The sequence below is a fragment of the Colius striatus genome, chromosome Z (genome assembly GCF_028858725.1).
Source record: "Colius striatus isolate bColStr4 chromosome Z, bColStr4.1.hap1, whole genome shotgun sequence".
Taxonomy (NCBI): Eukaryota; Metazoa; Chordata; class Aves; order Coliiformes; family Coliidae; genus Colius; species Colius striatus.
In genome coordinates, this window is record NC_084790.1 from 59,759,233 (window position 1) to 59,780,157 (window position 20,925).

Genomic DNA, 20,925 nt, shown 5'->3' on the forward strand with positions numbered 1-20,925 from the left:
CCCACCCTTGCAACAGAGGGACATCTTTACCCATGCTTATGCTGCCCTTTGCAGTACATACATGATTAATTTCAGATTGTAGGCAGCTATTTCTTTCTTCCTTTTTTTTTCCCATGCAATGGAAAGCCCTACAGAAAGCGTTTGGGTTTCATTTTACTTCTCGATTCTGCAACACTCTCACAGTTCATCCTCCATAATGCAAGTAAAGATATTTGAATACACATGTACCTAAATGCTGAATCGTGCTTTCAGAAGTGAGTTGGATCAGGTGATATATAGTGGACTCTTTCAATCCAAAATATTGTCTCTCTGTTCTGGAAGTTTGTGCTTTATATTTCACAGATCTAGAGTTAGTAGGAGTAGCAAAGTAACTCTCCTCTGTTGAATGCTTTAATCTTGGCCTGTTTTTTTCAAGACGAGATAGATTAACATAAAGCATAAAAGCAAACATCCTAGCTAACTGGAGCAGCAATACAAAAAATGTGGTATTCCTCCTTCATTTGATACATTGTGCTCACAGAAACACAATGCAAATAGTTTGTGTAACGTATTTCATTTTAGGATAGTTAAGCACTGAAGTTCTTCATTATACAATAATATTGGGAAAAAATAGAATATCCCTGGATTTAAGTTTTAAAATAAAAGATGTGTTTATCTAATTCTGTATAATCTAGAATTTAAGTGGTTTTACTGGAACTGTTTTCTAAATGGAGAGATTTTACTTTAAAATCCAAAGGCAAAAATTCCTCCCTAAGCTTATATTAGAAGTGATTTTTATTCATTTTTTGGTCAAAGCACACAGTACAACATCAACATTTTTAATCTTCTAACAAATTTTACAACATAGATCATAATTAGCCACACCTCTGAAAAGTAAAAGTTGTTAAAATAGTCAGATGACAGGCAACAGCACACAAGAGCTTTTGCTTTTTACAAGTACTTGCATCTGAGCAAAAGAGCACTGAAGCTTAGCTTTCAAAACCCATAAAGCAAGCTGCAGAACATGTAAATAGAAATATCTCCTATATATTTTGGATAACATATGCAGTAAAATATAGATTACATTAAGAGCTATACTGGCAAATATTCATCCTTAAGTAGCACTAATAAGAGCTTGGCAAGTTATTTCTAAGAGAAAGACATATTACTATTACTATTACTATTACTATTGCTTTTGTCTTCAGCTAACTTACTCTAAGGACTTGACTAAAGTTAAGTCTTGACTAAAGTTGCATTAGCTATGAAATCAAATTATAAACTGTTGTTCCTCTATAATACAATGGACAGAAGGGAAATTTTATCTGTGTATGTGAAAGGTTCACTGTTGTGCACAACAGAGTCACAGAAAATTCCCAAGTATCCTGAATTACATTGATCTGCTCCCATTGGCAAGTACAAATCTGTGCAATATATAAATCCAAATGGCTTAGGTGACCTGTGAATGGCAGATAGGTCTGACCCTGGTTCTCCTCAGTGGTCTGAATCTCGCTCTCTTTTATCTGTGTTTTTTCTTCTCATCCTAACCCAGAACACTTGGTTGAAAAGCAGATCTTCTTCTCAAATTACAGTGCCAAAATTGCTCTTGCTTTATACCGCTGTAGACCTAAAACAGCTCCACTGTTTACAGCGCAAATATTCCACTTTGACATTGCATGAAAGTGTAGTTTGGCTTGTGAAACAGCATGGCCCTGCACTCCCCAAAGCAGAGCAGCTCTTTATGCTATGTGCATGTCCTGGAGAGGAAGAAAAGCAGCTCTACTGTTTTCCATCAGAAATGACAGAAAAAGTATCAAGCTCATTTTTTTAAAAGTCCACATAGTTGATGAACTGATAAAGCTGAAAAGTATAGCTGTACCATTTCACTACAGTTTCTCTGCTTTTCTGTGTTATCAGTCATGGAATCAAGATTTTCTTCCTTTTTGTAATCTATCAAGAGGAAGCTTAATGTGTCTTCTGAATTCCTAAAAGTTAGAAGTAAACACAGGGATTTTATATGTTTTGCCTTTGCAGTGTCAATAGGAGCCTTTTACACTTGAAAGACTTCCTTCAAGAAAATACTTCCCAAAGTGCCTAGTTTTACAGCCCAGTTGTATAGTCTGAGAAGTGACTACAGTTTGACTTTCTGGCTTTAGAACAGCATAACCTTTCTAGTTGCAGCAGTGAACTATCTATGTAGCCATATAACACAGACACGTACATTAGCAGAGACAACTTTAGTCTTTTCAACCAATTCTAGGGAACATGTTGTGGGACAAGTTACCAGAAACTAAAGGGATCAAAGGTAGTTGGTCTCTATTCAAGGGTCACTTTTCAAGGTCAAGATCAGAGCAACCCAGTGAGTAAGAAATCAAGAAAGGGAGCCAGAACATTTACATGGCTAAATAGGGAACTAGTGGGCAAAATCAAGTGGAAGAAGAGAGTTTATAGATCATGGAAGGAAGGGATGGCCACTTGAGATGTATATAGGACTGTCATCAGAGGACGTAGGGAGGCAACTAGGAAAGCTAAAGCCTCATTGGAGTTGTGCTTTGCAAGTGAGGTCAAGGACAACAAGAAGGGCTTCTTCAAGTACATTGCAGACAAATTAACACTGTTGAATGAGGCGGATGCCCTGGTGACAGAGGATACAGGGAAGGCAGAGTTACAATCTGAATGTGCATAAATACATGGATCCCAATGGGATGCACCTGTAGGTGCTGAGGGAGCTGGCAGAGGTCATTGCTAAACCACTCTCCATCATCTTCAGTACATCATGGAGACCAGGAGAGGTGCCTGAGGACTGGAGGAGAGCAAATGTCATTCCAGTCTTTAAAAAGGGCAAGAAGGAGGAGCCAGGTAACTACAGACTGGTCAGCCTCACCTCCATCCCTGGAAAGATAACAAAATGACTTATCCTGAGTTCTGTCTCTAGTCATCTAATGGACAAGAGGGTCATTAGGAGCAGTCAACATGGTTTTACCAAAGGGAAGTCATGTTTGACCTGATAGCTTTTTATGAAGGTGTAGCCAGGTGGATAGATGGCAGTAGTGCAGTGGATGTGGTTTATCTGGATTTCAGTAAAGCATTTGACACCATCTCCCACAGCATCCTCACAGCAAAACTGAGAAAGTACAGGCTGGATGATCAGGCAGTGAGGTGGATTGTTAACTGGTTGAAGGGAAGAAGGCAGAGAGCTGTGATCAATGGGACAGAGTCTAGTTGGAGGCCTGTGTCTAGCGGAGTCCCTCAGGGGTCGGTACTGGGACCAGTACTGTTCAATCTATTCATTAATGACCTTGATGAGGGAACAGGGGGCACCGTCAGCAGGTTTACTGATGATAATAAAATGAGGGAAGGGGCTGACACACCAAAAGGCTGTGCTGCCATTCAACGAGACTTGGACATGCTGGAGAGTTGGGCAGAGAGTAATCTAATGAAATTCAACAAGGGCAAGTGAAAGGTCTTGCATTTGGGAAAGAAGAACCCCATGTACCAGTACAGGCTGGGGAATGAACTGTTAGAGAGTGGTGTAGGGGAAAGGGACCTGCGGGTCTTGGTGGACAGCAGGATGAGTATGAGCCAGCAATGTGCCCTCATGGCCAACAAGGCCAATGACATCCTGGGGTGTGTTAAAAGGACTGTGGCCAGTAGGTCAAGAGAGGTTCTCCTCCCCCTCTACTCTCTCCCCTCAGTTGAAGGAATGGGTGCTACTGAAGAGAGTTCAGCACAGGGCCGCCAAGATGATGGAGTAGAGCATCTGTCTTATGATGAAAGACGGAGGGAGCTGAGGCTCTTTAGCTTGGAGAAGAGGAGATTGAGGGGTGATCTCATTAATGTTTACAAGTATGTAAAGTGTGGGTGTCAGGAGGATGGAGCCATGCTCTTCTCAGTGATGTGCAATGATACGACAAGGGTCAATGAGTGCAAGCTGGGGCATAAGAGGTTCCAACGAAACATAAATCAAAAGTTCTTGCTGTAAGGGTGACGGGGCACTGGAACTGGTTTGTGGAGTCTTTCTCTGGAGATATTCAAAATCCACCTGTATGTCCTTCTCTAGGAGGTCCTGCTCTGGCAGGGGGGTTGGACTAGATGATCTTTTGAGGTCCCTTCCAACCCTTAAGATTCTGTGACTCTGTGATTCTGTGATAACATTGTAAGCATTATCATCCAAGTGACAAAGGAGTTGCTTTCACTCTGTCCTGCTCGTTTCTCTCTCTTCTTTGTTCTCAGCCTCCATGTAAATGAAGGCATAAATGGATCACAGGTATGCTTGGAGAGAGGGGAGGCTGGCACACATAGTAGCATTACTGCATGCTTCCAATTTTCACGTGCTTATGTTTGCTCCGTAGAGAAACTTCCTGTGGAAGCAAAGTTGCCATGGTATAAGCAGGCTCAGGAGCTGGAGGAAGGAGCAGTGGTGTCTGAAGAACCATCGTAAGTCTTAAAAACTTGCTTACAACAGGTTCTCATGATATGGGGATCTGGGTTTTGCTGAACTAAGAAACACATTCCCTTGAAATTCAGTTTGGTGTTCATTAGAGTGTAAAGGCAAAACCCAACCCTGTGGAAATTAATGAGCCTGAGACTGTGTCACACTTAGATATGAAGAGACACAACTATATTATAAATAGGGCAAATGTAGATTTAATAAGCAAATACACACGTTTTATTTAAGGTCACGTTGTAGTGAGAGTCTGTCTGTGTACACACCTATGTCTTCACCATTACCACTCTATCTCTGCAGCTCAACACCTTTATTCTTACAATACCTCTGTGAAGAGGTAAAATACGAGCAGACAGTGGTGGTTCCTGCTCCAGAAAGACTGTAGTTGCAGAAAAAAAAAATGAATTCACTTTAGCAGAAAATGAGCTACAAACCTCATCCCTATGGTTTGGATTGCTTTACCATCACTCACCTCATCATTTCAAAGGCTTCCCCTGCCCTGCTTTTCTAGCCACTCCATGGTCTTTCCCCAGCAAGATGTATCTCAGTCAGCACCTTGTACGTCACTAGTAGCAATTTCTCCTGTTGCAAACCCTCTTGGATGGCAGGCTGGCCTATGTACATACAGTGACAGTCCCTTTGCATTAGGACATGCAATTTTTTTATACATTTTTAATGCATTTTTGCATTAACTATAACTTTTTGGTTTTTTCTGTTCCTGTTCATTTGTCTTCTGTTCATGGAGTTAAAGGTGGAGGTTACGAAATAGGCCCAGCTAAACGCTGAAGAAAAATGTATTCCAATAAAAAGCTGGAAAAGAACACTTCTACTCAGGGTTGATACTTCCCTTTTTAATATATCAATAAGAAAATCTGACTGTGTGAATTTGACTAGATGTAGCTATGTTATTCACACAGTGCTATTGAAAAAGCATGTTAATAGTTTCTGCATATGGTACATTTCATTAGTGGAAAGAAGTTAGAAAAGTGTCATATAAAAAACCTCTCAGAGTAGAATTGTATTGTCATTTATGGATAATTAAACTCCCTTAGCCCAATGAAATAGAAATGAAAATGAAATTGAGGTAAAACTAGTGCACCACAGAAAATTTTAGTAATGCGGCTAAAAAATTAAGAATAGTGTTATGATTATGCTTTAGATTTTTTATTCTTGACCTGTGATAAACTTATGCTATAATTGTAACCTCTATATACAACTTTTATCACTATCCAGTTCCTAGTGGCTGAGCACATAGAATTTTTTATTGCAACTGCAGCTGTGTATTGGACTAAAAACCATTGTTTGTTACACAATATAATTGCAGCTTTGGTGTGATTGAGCTAAACAGATGTAATCTGAAACTGGAACATTGAAATAGATCTAGAGATATATAAAATAAGGCCCTCAAAAATTATTTCACTCCAGCTGCCATATGTTTGCAAAAATACATACTTACACGCTCATTTATGTATACAAACACACAATTATACACAGAAACACACATGCTCATTTGTGCAGATGTATTAGTAGTAATTATCGCACGTGATATTATGAGATGTTTAACTGTTTTCGGAGTTCCGTAGACTTTGTAGCTCAGAGTCAAAGTCTAAAAAGTTCATATTTGTGAATATACTCATTTTTCATTATTAATATGCAGTTTATTTTCTTCTGACTTCTCTTGTGACTATACTAAATCACTTAGGTAAATGTGCATTTCTCGAACTGTAAATAACCTCTCCAAACATATGTAATAAAATATGTATTCACAGAAAGTTTATCAAAAGGAATCATACTGATATGGCATCATATCTGGAATGATTTATTACACTAAGAAATCTTTTGATATATACAGTAGACAATATTGACAGTACTTAGTAATATATATACAAATATATGTAGCTTTAAATACTAACAAGAAAGGGTTTGTACAGAATAAGCATAACCTGCAGGGAAAGAAGTTTCCTTTGTTTATTATGATTTATGTTTTAATAAAATATTCTGGAAAACTTTATGGTTTATTACTTGTGATATTAAAACAGACCTTGAGAGGCATAAAGGGAGACAGGTTTAAAAACTTTAAACTGTTTTAGTGCAGCTGCTTACTTTATAGTTCACTGATATGCTGCAATAAAGACTCTGTCTACCAAAGACACTCTAATCTTTTTATCTCATGCAAAAGTGTGGGATAATAACATACCAATATAGTGGGGCAAAGTCCAGATGAGGTTCATTCTGCTGTTAATGACATTTTATACATTTTTTTCTTCTCTTAAAAGTATAACTCTGAGAGTATATATAATCTCTATTTTAGGCTGAGAAATCAACTCGACATTCAATTAAATTCAAGTAGAAATTTTTATAGGTGTTGACTAGCAGCTAAAATAAAGGGGACAAAATCAGGATCTTTATGAAACTTTCTTAAAGCTTGGAGATGTCTATGCCTTATGTTTAGTTTGGAATGATTTTTAGTGATAAGGCATGAGACAGAAAGACAAATGAAAACTTAGAAAACTTGTGCTGAATGAGACAGCCGTATAATCCCTGTCTGTAAACTGTAACAGCCATCTGCATATTGTTGCAGAACATCTAATCTGTTGACAGCGACCTTGAGTGGTGAACTTCCACATAAAATCGGTTTCAGTGCCTCACTATGACTAGTGTTTTCCATTAATGTCTAACTTTGAAACAGTTATTCATTTTAGGTCCTGGTTATTAAAATGAAAAACTATATGTAATGACATAAAAAAAGGAGACAAAACATTGAGAATTCACCAAGATACAGTCAACAATCAGCTTTGATGCCAGTTTTATAGCATGACTTGTCCTCTTTCATCTGTGTAGGAATTTTCAAAACACCAACTAGCTGAAAAGCAAGATGCATTACATGATAATGCACCTTTTGGCTTGTGTTTCTGCAGTTATGCGAAGACACAATGTAATACTCCATGAACCACCATGTTGACAGGTATAAGGCTGTTGCCTACCTATTTTGGCTTGATGAATAATCAGTCTGTAGTGTAGCTGTATGTTAATTTAAGAGTTCGAATGGTCAAGAGTTTTTAATTATTGGATCAAGCACTAGCTGGTGTAAGATAGCATGTAGCATTGTTCTCCTACACTTATCTGAAGTTCTTCCTGAGCTTTCTTCCTTAGCATTTTCCTGTAGTGTTTTTGGCCCATCAAGGAACAAAGAACTACAAGTAGCTGCTCGCTTACACCCTATCCCGTACCTCAGCAAGATGAGGTACATAAAAGTAACCGAGGCCCTTTGGAAATCCCCAGGCACAACAGGGGGGCTCACTCCTGGGCCAAACAGACAGGACTACTCCACCTGGGGAAGAAAATGAAAGTTAATTTAATCTGCCTCCTACCAAAACCATAACAAACAGAAAACAATGTAGACTTGGACAATGATGAAGACCACAACCAGCCCTTTAAGGCCAATTTCCCCCCCTTCATCCTCTCTTCCTGGGCTCAAAGTCCTGATCCTGGTATCTTTACCTCCTCCCCCGCTGAATGACTCAGGGGTCCTGGGAATGGTGGTTTCAGTCAGTCCTTTCCTGATTACTCCTGCAGCTTGTCTCACCTCAAGGCAGGAGGGCTTCTCATCAGTCCTCCCTGCTTCAGCACAGAGTCCCTGACACATCGGGCAGCCCTGACATGCATTCATCCTGTGGGCTGCAGCTCCTCTCCACCCCCTGTGTATGCACTCCAGCATGGCCCGTGCCATGTCTGCCTCTTCACACAGTCTCCTGTCTGTCCAGGTGCAATTGCTCCCCGTGGCATAGGGTCCCTATTTGCAATCACTCCTCCTGGCATGGGGTCTGCAACAATCACTCCTCGAAGTATGGTGTCCTCCTGGAGCTGTGGGCAACTCAGTCCCACTCACTGTGGGCTGCAGGGCAGTCTCTGGTCCAGCACTCTTCCTCCCTTCCTCTGTCTCTGACTGCAAGGTCTGCATGGTCACTTCCACTTTGTCTTACCCTTCCACATCCTTCTATATGCTACAGATTTTGCTTCATAGTGATGGAAAAGGTGCCAGATGGGCCCAGCCAGGACAGAGGTGGGTCCAACTCAGAGCCAGGGGAAGTGTTTACAGGGACTTCAACCCTCTTCTCCTGTTATTGAGCAAAAGGCAGCTCCAGACAAACCCATCACATCTCTACAGAGTCATTCTTTGCAGCCAGTAGACAGTTCTTCCTCTTCCAGTGTCATCCTTTTTTTCCTTACTGTTCTTCAGTCAGAGAAAGCAAACATCATCTATAAGCAACTCTCTTGTTCCCAAAACTTATTTTTGATTGAAAGTTTAAAAACTAAAGCTAAAAATTGTCAGCATATTTTTCTGTGCATTTTCTCACATTTGTCAGTCCCTGTCTTGTGACTTTTGTGACTTCCTATTCAATATTATTTTTGTTATGAGATTACATACTATGAGTTATAAAGTTACATTCTACTTTTCACATTGTTCTTCCACCTGTAATTTCTGATCATTCTCTAACATGTGCTGCTAGAGCAACAGATGACTCATTTTTATTTCATCTGTATATAGTGCCTTCCATTATTTATTTCTTCAGGAATTTCCAAAGGAAGCAAGTCTTACGGTTTAATTTTGTCTGTATATGTCTATCTGTCAGTTGCCTTCCTCTTCTCTCAGTAATGTCTGAATTTATTCCTATTAACTGAGTCTGACAGTGATAAAAAGTTATGACAGAGAATTTTATTCATCTGTCAAATTTGCTTGATACTCACCAGAAAATTCAGTGATAGAATTTTCCACATTTCACTGAACTAATTGACTACAATTCCTTAGTTAATGGAAAGGTTTCCAAACGAGTTTAGTCCTTAAGGAATATCAGAGAATCTGCTTGGGGACTGAGTCCTCAAATAAAAAATCCATGTTAAATTGGTTTTCATTATTTTTGCTGCTCAAAGAATTAATCATAACCAGTTCAGTCATTTGAAAGCTAGAAGTGATAGTTATGTTTATATTGTCTGACCTGCTGCACCCCTAAATGTTCTTAATTAAATATTAACTGCTGGCGATGAACTGCTGTGAAAAACTCTAGGCTAGTCAGAAAGCATTGTAATCTTTGTTAGGACAAAGGTTTAAGGTAAGTCCCTGCTGTCCTGTATTGTCATATATATTGTTTTCCTATTGTTGTCTGTCTCTGAAGTGACCATTCAGCAGGCCTTAGAAATATATTATATGAGGGAGAAGCCATAGTATGCTTTTATCTGACCTCTTTCACCAGAACTCATTACACCACCACAGCATTACAGCCGGAGTCAAAAGAGCAGCAGTCATGATTTTAAAAGCACAGGTTTTTCTATTTGTAATGAGATTGGTTTTATGGGTGGTGGAGGGTTGTTTAAAAGATTTCTCTCTCTAACTCTTGAAAAATGCTTTTGTGTGTTAATATCGTATCCAGCTTTTAACATACTACCATAAATAAATAACCCTGGTGCTAGCCATGAAAAGAAGGAGCAGGAGGAGGAGGGGTAAGAGGGCAAACAATATCTGGATGCCAGATGGCACCATCGTAGTGATAGGGCCAGTTCAGTAAAAAACAAAAGGAAATTCCTGACATGCATCAGTGGGAGGGACAAAGTTCTCAAGGAACTGGATGTGGACAGAGAGGCCAGTGTGGCAGTCACCCACTATCTCTTTCTTACTTTTCAATAGGTATTTCAGTTTCCAAAGTCAAAATCAATTTTATTTTGGTTTTCCCTGTTAAATAGTTTCCATCATGAAATTTTATATCTGATTCTTAGGTTAATAGGCAATAAACAGAACTTTCTATGAATGTTGTACTCAAAAAAGAAACCATGTTATGATTATTGGATTGCCAAAACAAGTAGTGAGGACATATAGGGAAACTATCAGCTGCTAGACTGTTGCTTGTCTGCTGAAGTGTCACACAGTGAAGAGGAAGAAGGAATTTTAGAGAAACTTCTCCATATTAAGACCTAACAGCAAAAAAAATTAAAACTGTGTGTGTGGTTGGTCATAGGGAAGATTAGCAACACAGCAGCCTAACATTAGGTAATGAATTCTATCCATTCATTCAGGAATCTCTTTTAGGCAATCACCACTACTTACATTTGATGTCTAATATTTATACAGAGCATAAACCAGTACTTTTCCTTGGAGTGAAAGGCAGTGATGAATTTACAGAGAGCACCAACAATATAGCATGATTTGACACAAAGCTGAAGGAAAGTATCATCTACAAACTGAACTGTAGAGAAACTATAGAGAAATGGATTATAATCACTCAGATTGGAACTGGATCTATGCAGCTCACTTTGGTTCCGTTAGTGTTACAGATGGAGTCCTGAGATTTTATTGATGAGTAGTCATGAGCTCTGTTCCAGTTCTCTGAACAATGGTACCAGCAGCTACCCAGTACTGTGTGTGAGCATACTGTGGAATTATCCACCCCTTAAAATCTATGGAAAGGTGTCCTTTCCTGGAGAAAACAGGCAGGTTTGCATTTCAGCTCAAGACAAGGAGTCTGGAAGTCTGAGCTCAGTTCCTGCTTCTATCAGAGTAAAAAATTAACTCTTTGGAAAGCCCCTGAACTTTTTATTTTGCCAGTAGTGTCTGGTTTTAGATGCCCTCATAGATGGGTGTCTGTGCCTTCAAACACTCAGTGTTACTAGTATGTGGTGTTCTTAAAGCCTTAAACTTCATTTGTTCCCTGGATTTACTTAACAACGGATTTAAAAAAAAAGCATTAGGCAATAAAAATTAAGGGTAATATATAATTGAATAGCAGTGAAGAAAATAAACTATTTTTCTTCATAGCTCAAAAACACCAGCCTGTGTATTCATTCTGTTTTCCTTCATAATATAAATTGTAGGAACCAAAGTCCTAGGCAGAGGAGGCTGTGGCTATGTGTATCAAGTGCCCTGGAGATCTTCACAAAATTTGGCAGAGCTTTCCATGGATCTCACTCTAAATCTGATATGATCTGTTGTGGAAGGTCTCCCATTATTGTGCATTGATTCAGTGTTTCTGTCCTTCTGAGAAAATGAGTAGTTACATACATGCATGTTACTCAGTTACATATACAGAATATATACCAGTTCCTAGCTATGCCCAGAATTTGAAGGAAAAAGTAACATTATGCCAAGACTTCCATTGTTATCACTGTTCTCAATTTAAATATTGAAATCATTTTTGCTGCCTTTATAGGCAAGTGATCATTGTGTAGCACATTTTAGTCTACAGATTACGGATTTTAAAATACATTCCCTTTATATAATTTAAAGAGAGAAAGTTTTTGGAAAAAAAAAAAATAGACACACTGTTGTCTAAAAGGGGTATTCTCACCTGGGGATGTGAACAATAAGATCTAAAAGTGCAAACAGTCCTTGCAAAATTGAGCTGGGCAAGTAATACCTACCTAGTGTTCATGTGTGAATGAAATTCTGCAGAAAATTGCAATTGACTACAGGTCCATTGGATGGGCAATCTGAAGGCTTGACTACTATGCATTTCACGGTTTGACCAATATATCATGTGAAGTGTTTTATATACAAACATGGTATGATTGTTTAGTTATCATATTAAAATTTCCTTAAAATGTATTTTCAGTGATTGTAGTACATTACAAAAGCAATTTTCCAAAACCAGATCAGTACAGCCCCTGAAATCTGTGTCAATGACAGTACATTTCTTTTCCTGCCTTCCTAGGACACGTTATGAAGAACAGTGGAGGTTAACATACAAATGGTGCAACAATGGTCCCTTCAGCTAAACACAGCCTTGTGCAAATTGTGAAACTTCAACACCTAACAAAAACCACTGGAAAATACAATGCCTCTTTTCATTCCAGAGCTCACTATTTTTTCAGAGTGCTCATGTAGTGGGAAAAGGATGCTGGTCTATCACCACAGCAGTGCCCACGGGTTAGTGAAACCAGAATAGGCACTTGTCTACAAGCACTATCTGATTTTAATCCACAGTTTTCTTTGAAGAAATTTCCACCTTTCATTCCAATCCTTTTCAGTTTCTAGCCTGAGAGCACCACTGTCCATGGAGTTGCCCATTTAGAGTGGGTGATAGGCAGAAGGACCCTTCAGCCATCCCACAGATGGGTGCTGTATGTAGTCATCACTCCAGCAGCTGTGTAGCAGCAGACACGGTTAAGTTAGCCAAAACAAATGCAAGGTCATGATTTTCCCTCCTTCCACCCTTCACTTCTCCATGTTACAGTGATCTCTCTAGAACAGAAGCAAAACACTTTTCTTTAAAATATTAATCAGTGTTCTCAGAACACACTTACTTCTACCTACTTTTCTTTTGAAGAGGAACTATTGTCCCGTCAGCAGTGCAGAGAAATAAAAAAGGTGATCTTTGATGCAATGGCACCATGCTAGTCACTGAAAAGTATGCTAAAATCTATTAATTTTTTGGTGTAATCTCTTTGAGGCAAGAAGTACCTTTTAATTTTTCATTTGTACAGCTATTAGCACAACTGAGCTTTGACTAACAGCTACTACTGTTGCATTACTAGAATTAGTTATTGCCTTTGTCTTGTTTATTAGGATTGCTATTATAGGGACTATTATTACAGTGGTATTTCACTAAACAACATGCAATGACAACTGAAACCCATCCATCGTTTCCTGTTTTCTACAAAACCTGCTTCTCAGGAAGAGTATTACGCTACTTCTGTTTTCAAAAAATATTCAGATGTCAGCATACAGAAAAGCACAATTCTGTGCAGCTGAAGGTAGACTACATGCAAAACAAATAACTTACTGAACTGACTGTGTGTTAGTCATGTTTTTTGTGTTTTGTGCTCACCATTTGGAAACATTTATCATTAATGACTACACACAGATATTTGAAAGTGCATGTAATTTCCTGGGTTTAGGTGGTAATGATGTAGTATGGAATTGGATGTGACCCTTCTGCTTGATGTTATTTTGAGCAAAATGCTAGGCCAATTTCTAGCACAATTATTTTTTTAAAGGTCTTTAAAAAGCATTGATAACAGAGATAAATTGCAATTTTTTTTCCATTGTTGAGGGAAAAAAAAGAAAGAATTCAACCAGTCTTACTGTAATGATGGCTGCAAAGTGCTTTTATCAATGTATGTGTATACTTTCAGACGCAAAAATCTGGAGCATGTAAGGGCTCCTAATCAGTGAGACAAGAGCAACAGCCAGGAAAATCCAGAATAGAAATGGAACACTGACTTTTTTAAAGGAGAGAGAAAGTAAATTGTGCTAGGAGAAAAACACACACACACACACACAAAAAAAAGAAAACACAAGTACAAGAACAGTGATTAAAATTATTTTCCCTGTTAATACTGCAACTAGCTGATACCAGTAGCCTGCTCAATACTTACTAGTGACATAATTGTGATCCTAACTAAAACAAAGGTGTTCTAGGTCGAATGCTAGTGAAAGGTAGCTAGTGGAATCATGATGGACTTTGGGAGATTGCAGGATGCCCTGCACTGACATCTTTTAGAATCAAGGCAGGTGCTCTAAATGTGTGCTCCACATGACTACTTGAGAGACCTTCTACTGTTGCCATTAAGTTGTCAACAATATGCTATAGCTTCTATGTGTGTTTCATAATAGCCCTATTAAAGTGAAGCATTTGTTTCTCATTAAACAGAATTTGTCCAGAACACGGCTATACAACTTTTGCTTGCCTGGCTGTGGACATAACTTACCTTGCTCTTTCTCTTTTACAGATTTATTCCTGAGGCTTGGTCCACCTGTAGTGTCACCTGTGGAGTGGGCAGCCAGATGCGACTTGTAAAATGTCAAGTGCTCCTCTCTTTCTCTCAGTCTGTGGCTGACTTGCCCATCGATGAATGTGAAGGTCCCAAACCAATATCTCAGAGAGCCTGTTATAGTGGTCCCTGCAGTGGGGAGGCAACTGAATATATGCCAGATGAAACTGAGTTGCTGTATGGTGGCTTGCAGGAGTTTGATGAGCTCTATGACTGGGAATATGAGGGCTTTACTGAGTGTTCGGAGTCATGTGGAGGAGGTAAGTGCAAAATGTTTCAGTGCTGGATTTGCTTTCCCTCTTCAAGTGTGTGCTTTGCAGTTAACACCCATAGATACACTGCTTTACTCAGTTAGTTAGAATGGGAGTAATTTAAGTTGGAAAAGGCCTTTAAGATCATTGAGTAACCATGCGGTCATTGAGTTCAACCATGTTTGAAAACGCATGGATGAAAACTGAAGAAATCCCATGTGCACAACATATTTCAGTCCAGGACTTTCAGTTTCTATGCTCAGGCTTACACCAAGATAGGTCAATGTATCACATATTTCTTTTTCCTTGTATCAGCTTTTCACTCAAAAGGCACTCTCACAAAAATGTTAGAGTGATCTGACAATACAGGCTGAGAATCATGTGTCACTTAATTTTTATCTCCTGAGGTGTACCATGCAAGTATAAACATGTGGAAGTAAATTGTCTTCCCATAGCAGATGCATTAAATTATTGATATGCTAAGAGCTTAGCCAATTCTATGACTCCTATCACTAAGCAACATTAGCTCTAATCCCAGTGCAAAAGAAAACTACTTTAATGCATTAATAGTGTGGTTGTCTGTTCTCAAAGTTAATCACGGTCTCAGGTTCCACATTGTAGACCATTAATGAAAAGTTCTCTGGTATCCTTTTTTTCCCCATCATTTTGTCCATCTAGTTCTGAAAAATATGTACACTCCAGTATTTTTTATATTAAACCTACACTTCTCCAGTTGCTGTTTTCCTACATTAAAAGTTTTAAGGTATTTAAAAAAGGATTACTATAGAGTAGTTATCGTAGAACTAGAAACCACTCAGCACTTTATGAATGGTTAGTAGTGCGATCTGTACATATTCATCAGTAATCAATTACAAACTTAAAAACCACAGTTGGTAGAAAATAATGTAATGTTTTTCTGTGCTGACTTCTGGACTGCTGACAGTAGTGGGTGTGGAGACCAGTTCACAGAGAGCTGTCAGAGCATCACCACTACTGCTTGCTTTCTTACTTAAAAAATATTACACTAATGTATGCTAAGTGGCAACAAACATTGACTTTACAAGAGGCTGCTAGTGAGCAGTAACAATTTGTCACACTTATACTATGAATACTGAAGCTGAAATAGCTTCTGAAATACAGTCTTGAAATAGTCGTCTCTTTGAATATAGTGGCAATGTGTGTATTTTTCAAATATAAATCACAGAGACTGATAGAACAGAGACATTTTGCTTTATAGATTTAATCTTTTTCAATTGCCACAAAAAAAATGTTAGGCAAGTTTTCTTTTTATCTCACATCAGCTCCAAATTTTTCAGATTAGCAGGTGCTAAGTCATAGTCATAGATGCAAGACCTGTCAAACTGTTTTTGTTTTCTTTTGGAGTCTCAAGAGAAGAAATTTAATAGATACAGGAATAACCTTTCACCTCCCATAAGCAGCAACCAGAAGGAATTAGTCATTTAGTCTACTGTTAGTGGCCACATTTGCAAGAGCTGTCATCAAATATCATGTAACAATTGTTCTATTATGGTAGATATAAACGCAGAAAGTCTCATTTCATGATACTTTGAAAGTGAACTTAAACTGCTTAGATGCAGTTACCACCCTTAACAACCTTTTATACTGAGATTTCCTATTGAAATGATTTGTCTGTTTTTCAGGGAAAACAATTTTAAAGCAAAAAGCTTTTTTTATTCTGATAATGTGCAGTTGATAATGTTCAGTAAATAATGTTCAGAATTCAGTTACTTGGCACATAAACTTCCTGAAGTTCATATCCAATTTTTAGTATTATCTCTGTACTGTGGAAATTCTGACAAATATTCAAAGGTTTTTATATTCTCTGAATGTTCAATGATCCATCCTTGATTTAAGCTTATAACCATTTGTCCCATTGACTGATCAAAAATGGGAGAACAGATGTTATCAATATATTGAAACACACTCAGTGTAAAATTCAAGAAGAAGCTAAAGAAAGTGATTCTGAGCACATTTGCTTGCTGATAGACCAAGCCAGATTTTTTTTAAATTTTATTTTTTAGTCACTGTCACCAAATATCAAATCCAGAAACTTCTTTCAATACCCAGTCTAGCAACCATGGACTAGCGAAATTCAACCAGGACCCTTTTTCTTCAATACCCATGCTATCAGGCAAGATTACTGATCCTACTGTTACGTTTAAAAGGTAAAAAGTTGTAAGAATCTCTGAAAGGAAATTATAATGAGCAAAGCAGAGTACTGGTAGGATAGACTAAAGCTATTGGAAATACAATCAGATGTGACTTAGTTGACAGTAATAAGCATGGGATATGAGCTCACTCAGAAGTCTGGGCCAGGTGGGGTACTGGAAAATGAAAAGAAGTAGTATCAAAGCTTCGCTGTATGAATTTGAAAAACCATGAGTCTGAGAGAGAAAACACTGAATTCAAGACCTCACAGTCACTTTTGGACACTCGGCACTGAAACAGACGATGCAAAGGAGTTAAAGTAATTGATAATCATTGATCAAGATCTCAGTAGTGACACACTTCAGAGAGTAGAAATCAAAACTGGAATTACACTGTTTGCAAAATGTTTGCAAAACTCAGCACTCACAGATGGTGAGTGAGCTGTACCCCTACCAAACAGAATAGTGACATCTATGTGTGGCAGGACTCAATGGTTTCTTACCACAGAGTTAAGAAGAGTACTTTCCTAGTTTCCATATATCTGGATTAACAGTCTTTGTCTCCTGGCTTCCCCAGATTGGTCTTGTCAGACCTATACAAGTGATCACTGTGAAGTGCAGACCAGTAACTTAAACACAGTGCCATTTCCCTTCAGACAGAGAATTACCTCTGATCCACAACCAGGAACAGTCTGTCCTGGGGAATCCATATGCTTCTGTTTCCTGTACACAGTATGATAGTATGCTCAACAGAAAAATTATTGAACTGGAAAGATATTGAGCATGACAGGGTAGAGAATATATTGTTTATGTATAGAAATTTCATAGAAATAAATTTCTGAGACTTAAGTCATCATCATTTGTTTTATTCTTTTAATAGAAGATCATTTTTACTTTTATTTTTAAAGTCTATTAGGAGATTACTTGAATAGCAAAATGATTTGCAAATATGGGGCCACCTTGCAAAGAGGAAAACTACAATGTCAGCTGACTTCAGGAACTGTGATAATTTCAGTGTAAATGTCTGTGTCCAAAACCATCAAATTTCTTTTTTTATTTTTAGCATCTTGAGTACAATGGAGACATTATCTACCATTGAATCACAGGCATGCCTTAAATAGGCTTGCATGCTTGGGAGACAATATATTTCTGAATGTACCACTTTGATCTCCCCTCAGCTTGTACTGAGAATAAGAAGAATGAATCCATGAATAATTTCTGGACTGCAAGAACTACAATGAGTTGCAGCACATTGGTCTTACTGAATAATATGATACCATTGTTTGAGTAACAACATGTTCTCTGCTTAGAAAGAGTGAAAGGTACTGTCAGTTCTGTTACACTGCTCTTGCAGCTGTTCAAGCTCTTCCACCACTTTAAGAAAAAAAAAGCAAAACCAAAGAAAAACAGCATCCTCAAAAGATTATGAGATTGTTTTTGATGAGATGATGCAATTATTGGGAGTTCAGCTACAGGACATGTGAATGAATGTAGAAACGTATTTCCACTTTGCTTGAAACACTGTGGCTTAGATTTTAAGAAAGTTCAAGGCAATTTTTGTCCTCAGACCCTCTGAGGAAGAAGTAAATCCTCTCTCACTGAGTACTCTTGCCTGACACACAGTGTTGCAGTCCTTGATTTTTTTCTACCTTTCCAACTTCGAGATAAAAAAAAAAAAAAAAGAGAGAGAAAGAAAAAAGTAATATTCCTTACTCATAGTAAAAGTGAGACAGAGTAACCGATATGGCAAAGATTACTTAAGGACTTCCATATCAGTAAGGATTTCCCAAGTTAAAACATAATCGCCTAAACTTCCAGCTTCTCTCTTAGTCCCAACAGCAAACTTTTAAGGCTGCCCCCTTAAGCTGGCAGCCCTTTGTGTGAGGCTGTGCTTCCCCAGAGGCAGCAGCCCCACTGGCCCTGCCAGGCCTGTCTCTGCCCTCAGCTACCTCTCCAGCTATAGAGAGCTGGCTGTGACCATGCGTTGTTGTGTGCAGGTGTCCAGGAGGCTGTGGTGACCTGCCTGAACAAACAAACCAGGGAAGCTGTAGATGAGATGTTGTGTGTAACCAGCCGCCGTCCTCCACAGCTGCTGAAAGCCTGTAGCCTGGACCCCTGCCCGCCACGGTAGGCTTCTTATGTTTTTTCACCAGACATAATTTTTTTTCCAGATTTAAGAGATGTGATCACTGATGAAATCGAGAAATTCATCTTCAAGTTTCCCATGAATCTGGGACTTGTGGGGACAGAGATGCTTGGATGTGGGAATTACTGCCAAAGTACAGAAGTAAAACACACAGATGAGAGCCTGAGATGGCTCTCCATGTTAACACAGAGTCAGCTGTCTGAGCTCAGCAGATCTGTTCCAGTCCCCCTGGGACTCCTTTTAACTATCTTGAAGTGAGTAGAGGTGATGTGAGTGAGTAAAACTCTACTGACACATAATGTAACAGGTCAGCGCAGCTGAGTCAGTGTTGTTGTTGCAGGTGAGGATACTCAAGCAGGTGCTTTTTGGTCTTGTCCAGACATTGTTTAATTGATTTTGTAGAATCCATTGCAGAAGCAAAACAAATACACAGGTTTGGATTATTGTAGTCCAGTATGTTCAATTTAAACATTATTTAAACAATGTATGAAAGTATGAGAAAAAAAGAACTTTAATTAAGTAGTGACCCCAGACTCAATAGCAAGGTCTGGAGGCATACACTGCCTCACACATGGTCATTCTCAGAATGCAGAGTCTTATAGCCTCTTCAAAACACAGTCATACTGACTGAGAAGTGCAAAACAGTGGTTAAACTAAGAGTCAAACATCAAACCTCTTGCCTTCTCAGGTGCTACAGGTAGAGAGTTTATTGATTAGCTTAACTTATAGTTGTGTCACATTTAAGGAGATTTTTCCACCTTCTCTGCTCACAATAGATTTTTCAGAATCTATTCCTCCTTTGGCCTCGGGCAGCTTCCACAATCCTGACCCTAAACATGTCAGATCTTTGTTTGCAGAGATTCACATCTGTACTGTCTATAAGAGAAAATAGCTGTCATATGATTCATGTATTTTAAGGAAATAGACCTGGATCTGTCAAGTCTTCAAGACATATTGTACATACTGTCTTAATTCCCAGCTGTACAGAGGTGAATGTACTGTCTTGTTGTAGTGCAGCAACTTTGAAATACATTGATTTATAACCTTGGACTATTTAAAACACTTAGTGCTGCCCACGTGGTAGATATTGCTTTAAGTGTGCATTGGTAGGTGTATGTATGCTTTATCTGACCATAGGCTAGACGGGATTATACCGTTACAAAGATTTGTAGATTTTGGGTGCACAGAAAATGTTCAACTTAAAAATCAAATATGGCCAGCATCCAAGCATGACAAGGGCAGAAATAACAATTTGATTGTATGATCAGAATCTTGAGTCTCTGACAAGTGGAGCCAAATATGCTGACATCTTTCACCAAAGGATTACAAGAATTGCTTATGAAGATATTTCAATCCTGACTTTTTTAATTTGTTTGCATACTCATGTAGGCCAGTGTTTATGTGAGCTCTGTTACAAAAGTATTTGGAGGAACTGAGTGAATACTTTTTGAATCAATCTGTGTGATAATTCACACCACTATGGTAACCTTGCCACCAGAACAAAGATAGTTTCAAGTAATCTTGGGCATGTAGTTCACCCCATGGATTCCAAGATAGTCATACTGTAGGTGAGAATCAGGCTGTGAAGCAGAAGCAAAGGGAATTGAGGTAGTGGAGGAAGAGTAAGAAGGTTTCATGCACCCCTAGGGCTGCAACTGAGAAAAGGAGAAATTACTTGCATCTACTCTCCCCTCAGTCCCCTCAGTCTGGAGGAAATTTCCTGTCTGCAGAGATTTAAGTGGCAGAAGATGAAGAACAGCACGTGTTCTGCAAAATGGCTCCTCTGGTAAGAGCATGGGGACCTAAAATTGTAGGCTGCAAAGAGCAGGCAGAACGGCTAATGGAAAGACAGGCATGAAGGAAAGTTGATGTGTCTCCCAGAGAGGCTGTGATAGGGTAACTTCCTTAGGTCCTGCAAGCTTCTGCAATGCCATGTCTACTAATGCCACTGTATTAAATACAGTGGTATATTAGTTAAACTGGTAGTATTTAGTATATAAAGATTAGTGTTTCATGATCATTAATTATAAAAGTCTTAAGAATTACAAAGATAACATTGAGGAAAAAAATTAAAAGGTAAAGGCTTTAGGGATTTCTCTATTTTGATCACAAAATGCTACAGGACATTAATTCAAGAATCTGATGGAAATTTAGGCGAAAATCTTATCCTTATGA

General features: G+C 38.6%; 1 protein-coding gene across 5 annotated transcripts in view; it reads left to right on the top strand.

The window, feature by feature from the left end:
• ADAMTSL1 (ADAMTS like 1) overlaps positions 1-20,925 on the top strand; it is a 418,285-nt gene that overhangs the window by 321,087 nt on the left and 76,273 nt on the right. For all 5 annotated transcript variants that reach the window (XM_062017375.1, XM_062017376.1, XM_062017378.1 and 2 more), the window contains 3 exons: positions 4,329-4,413; positions 14,144-14,445; positions 18,602-18,731. In XM_062017375.1, the coding sequence (XP_061873359.1) occupies positions 4,329-4,413; positions 14,144-14,445; positions 18,602-18,731 (517 nt within the window). The remainder of the gene's footprint in view (positions 1-4,328; positions 4,414-14,143; positions 14,446-18,601; positions 18,732-20,925) is intronic.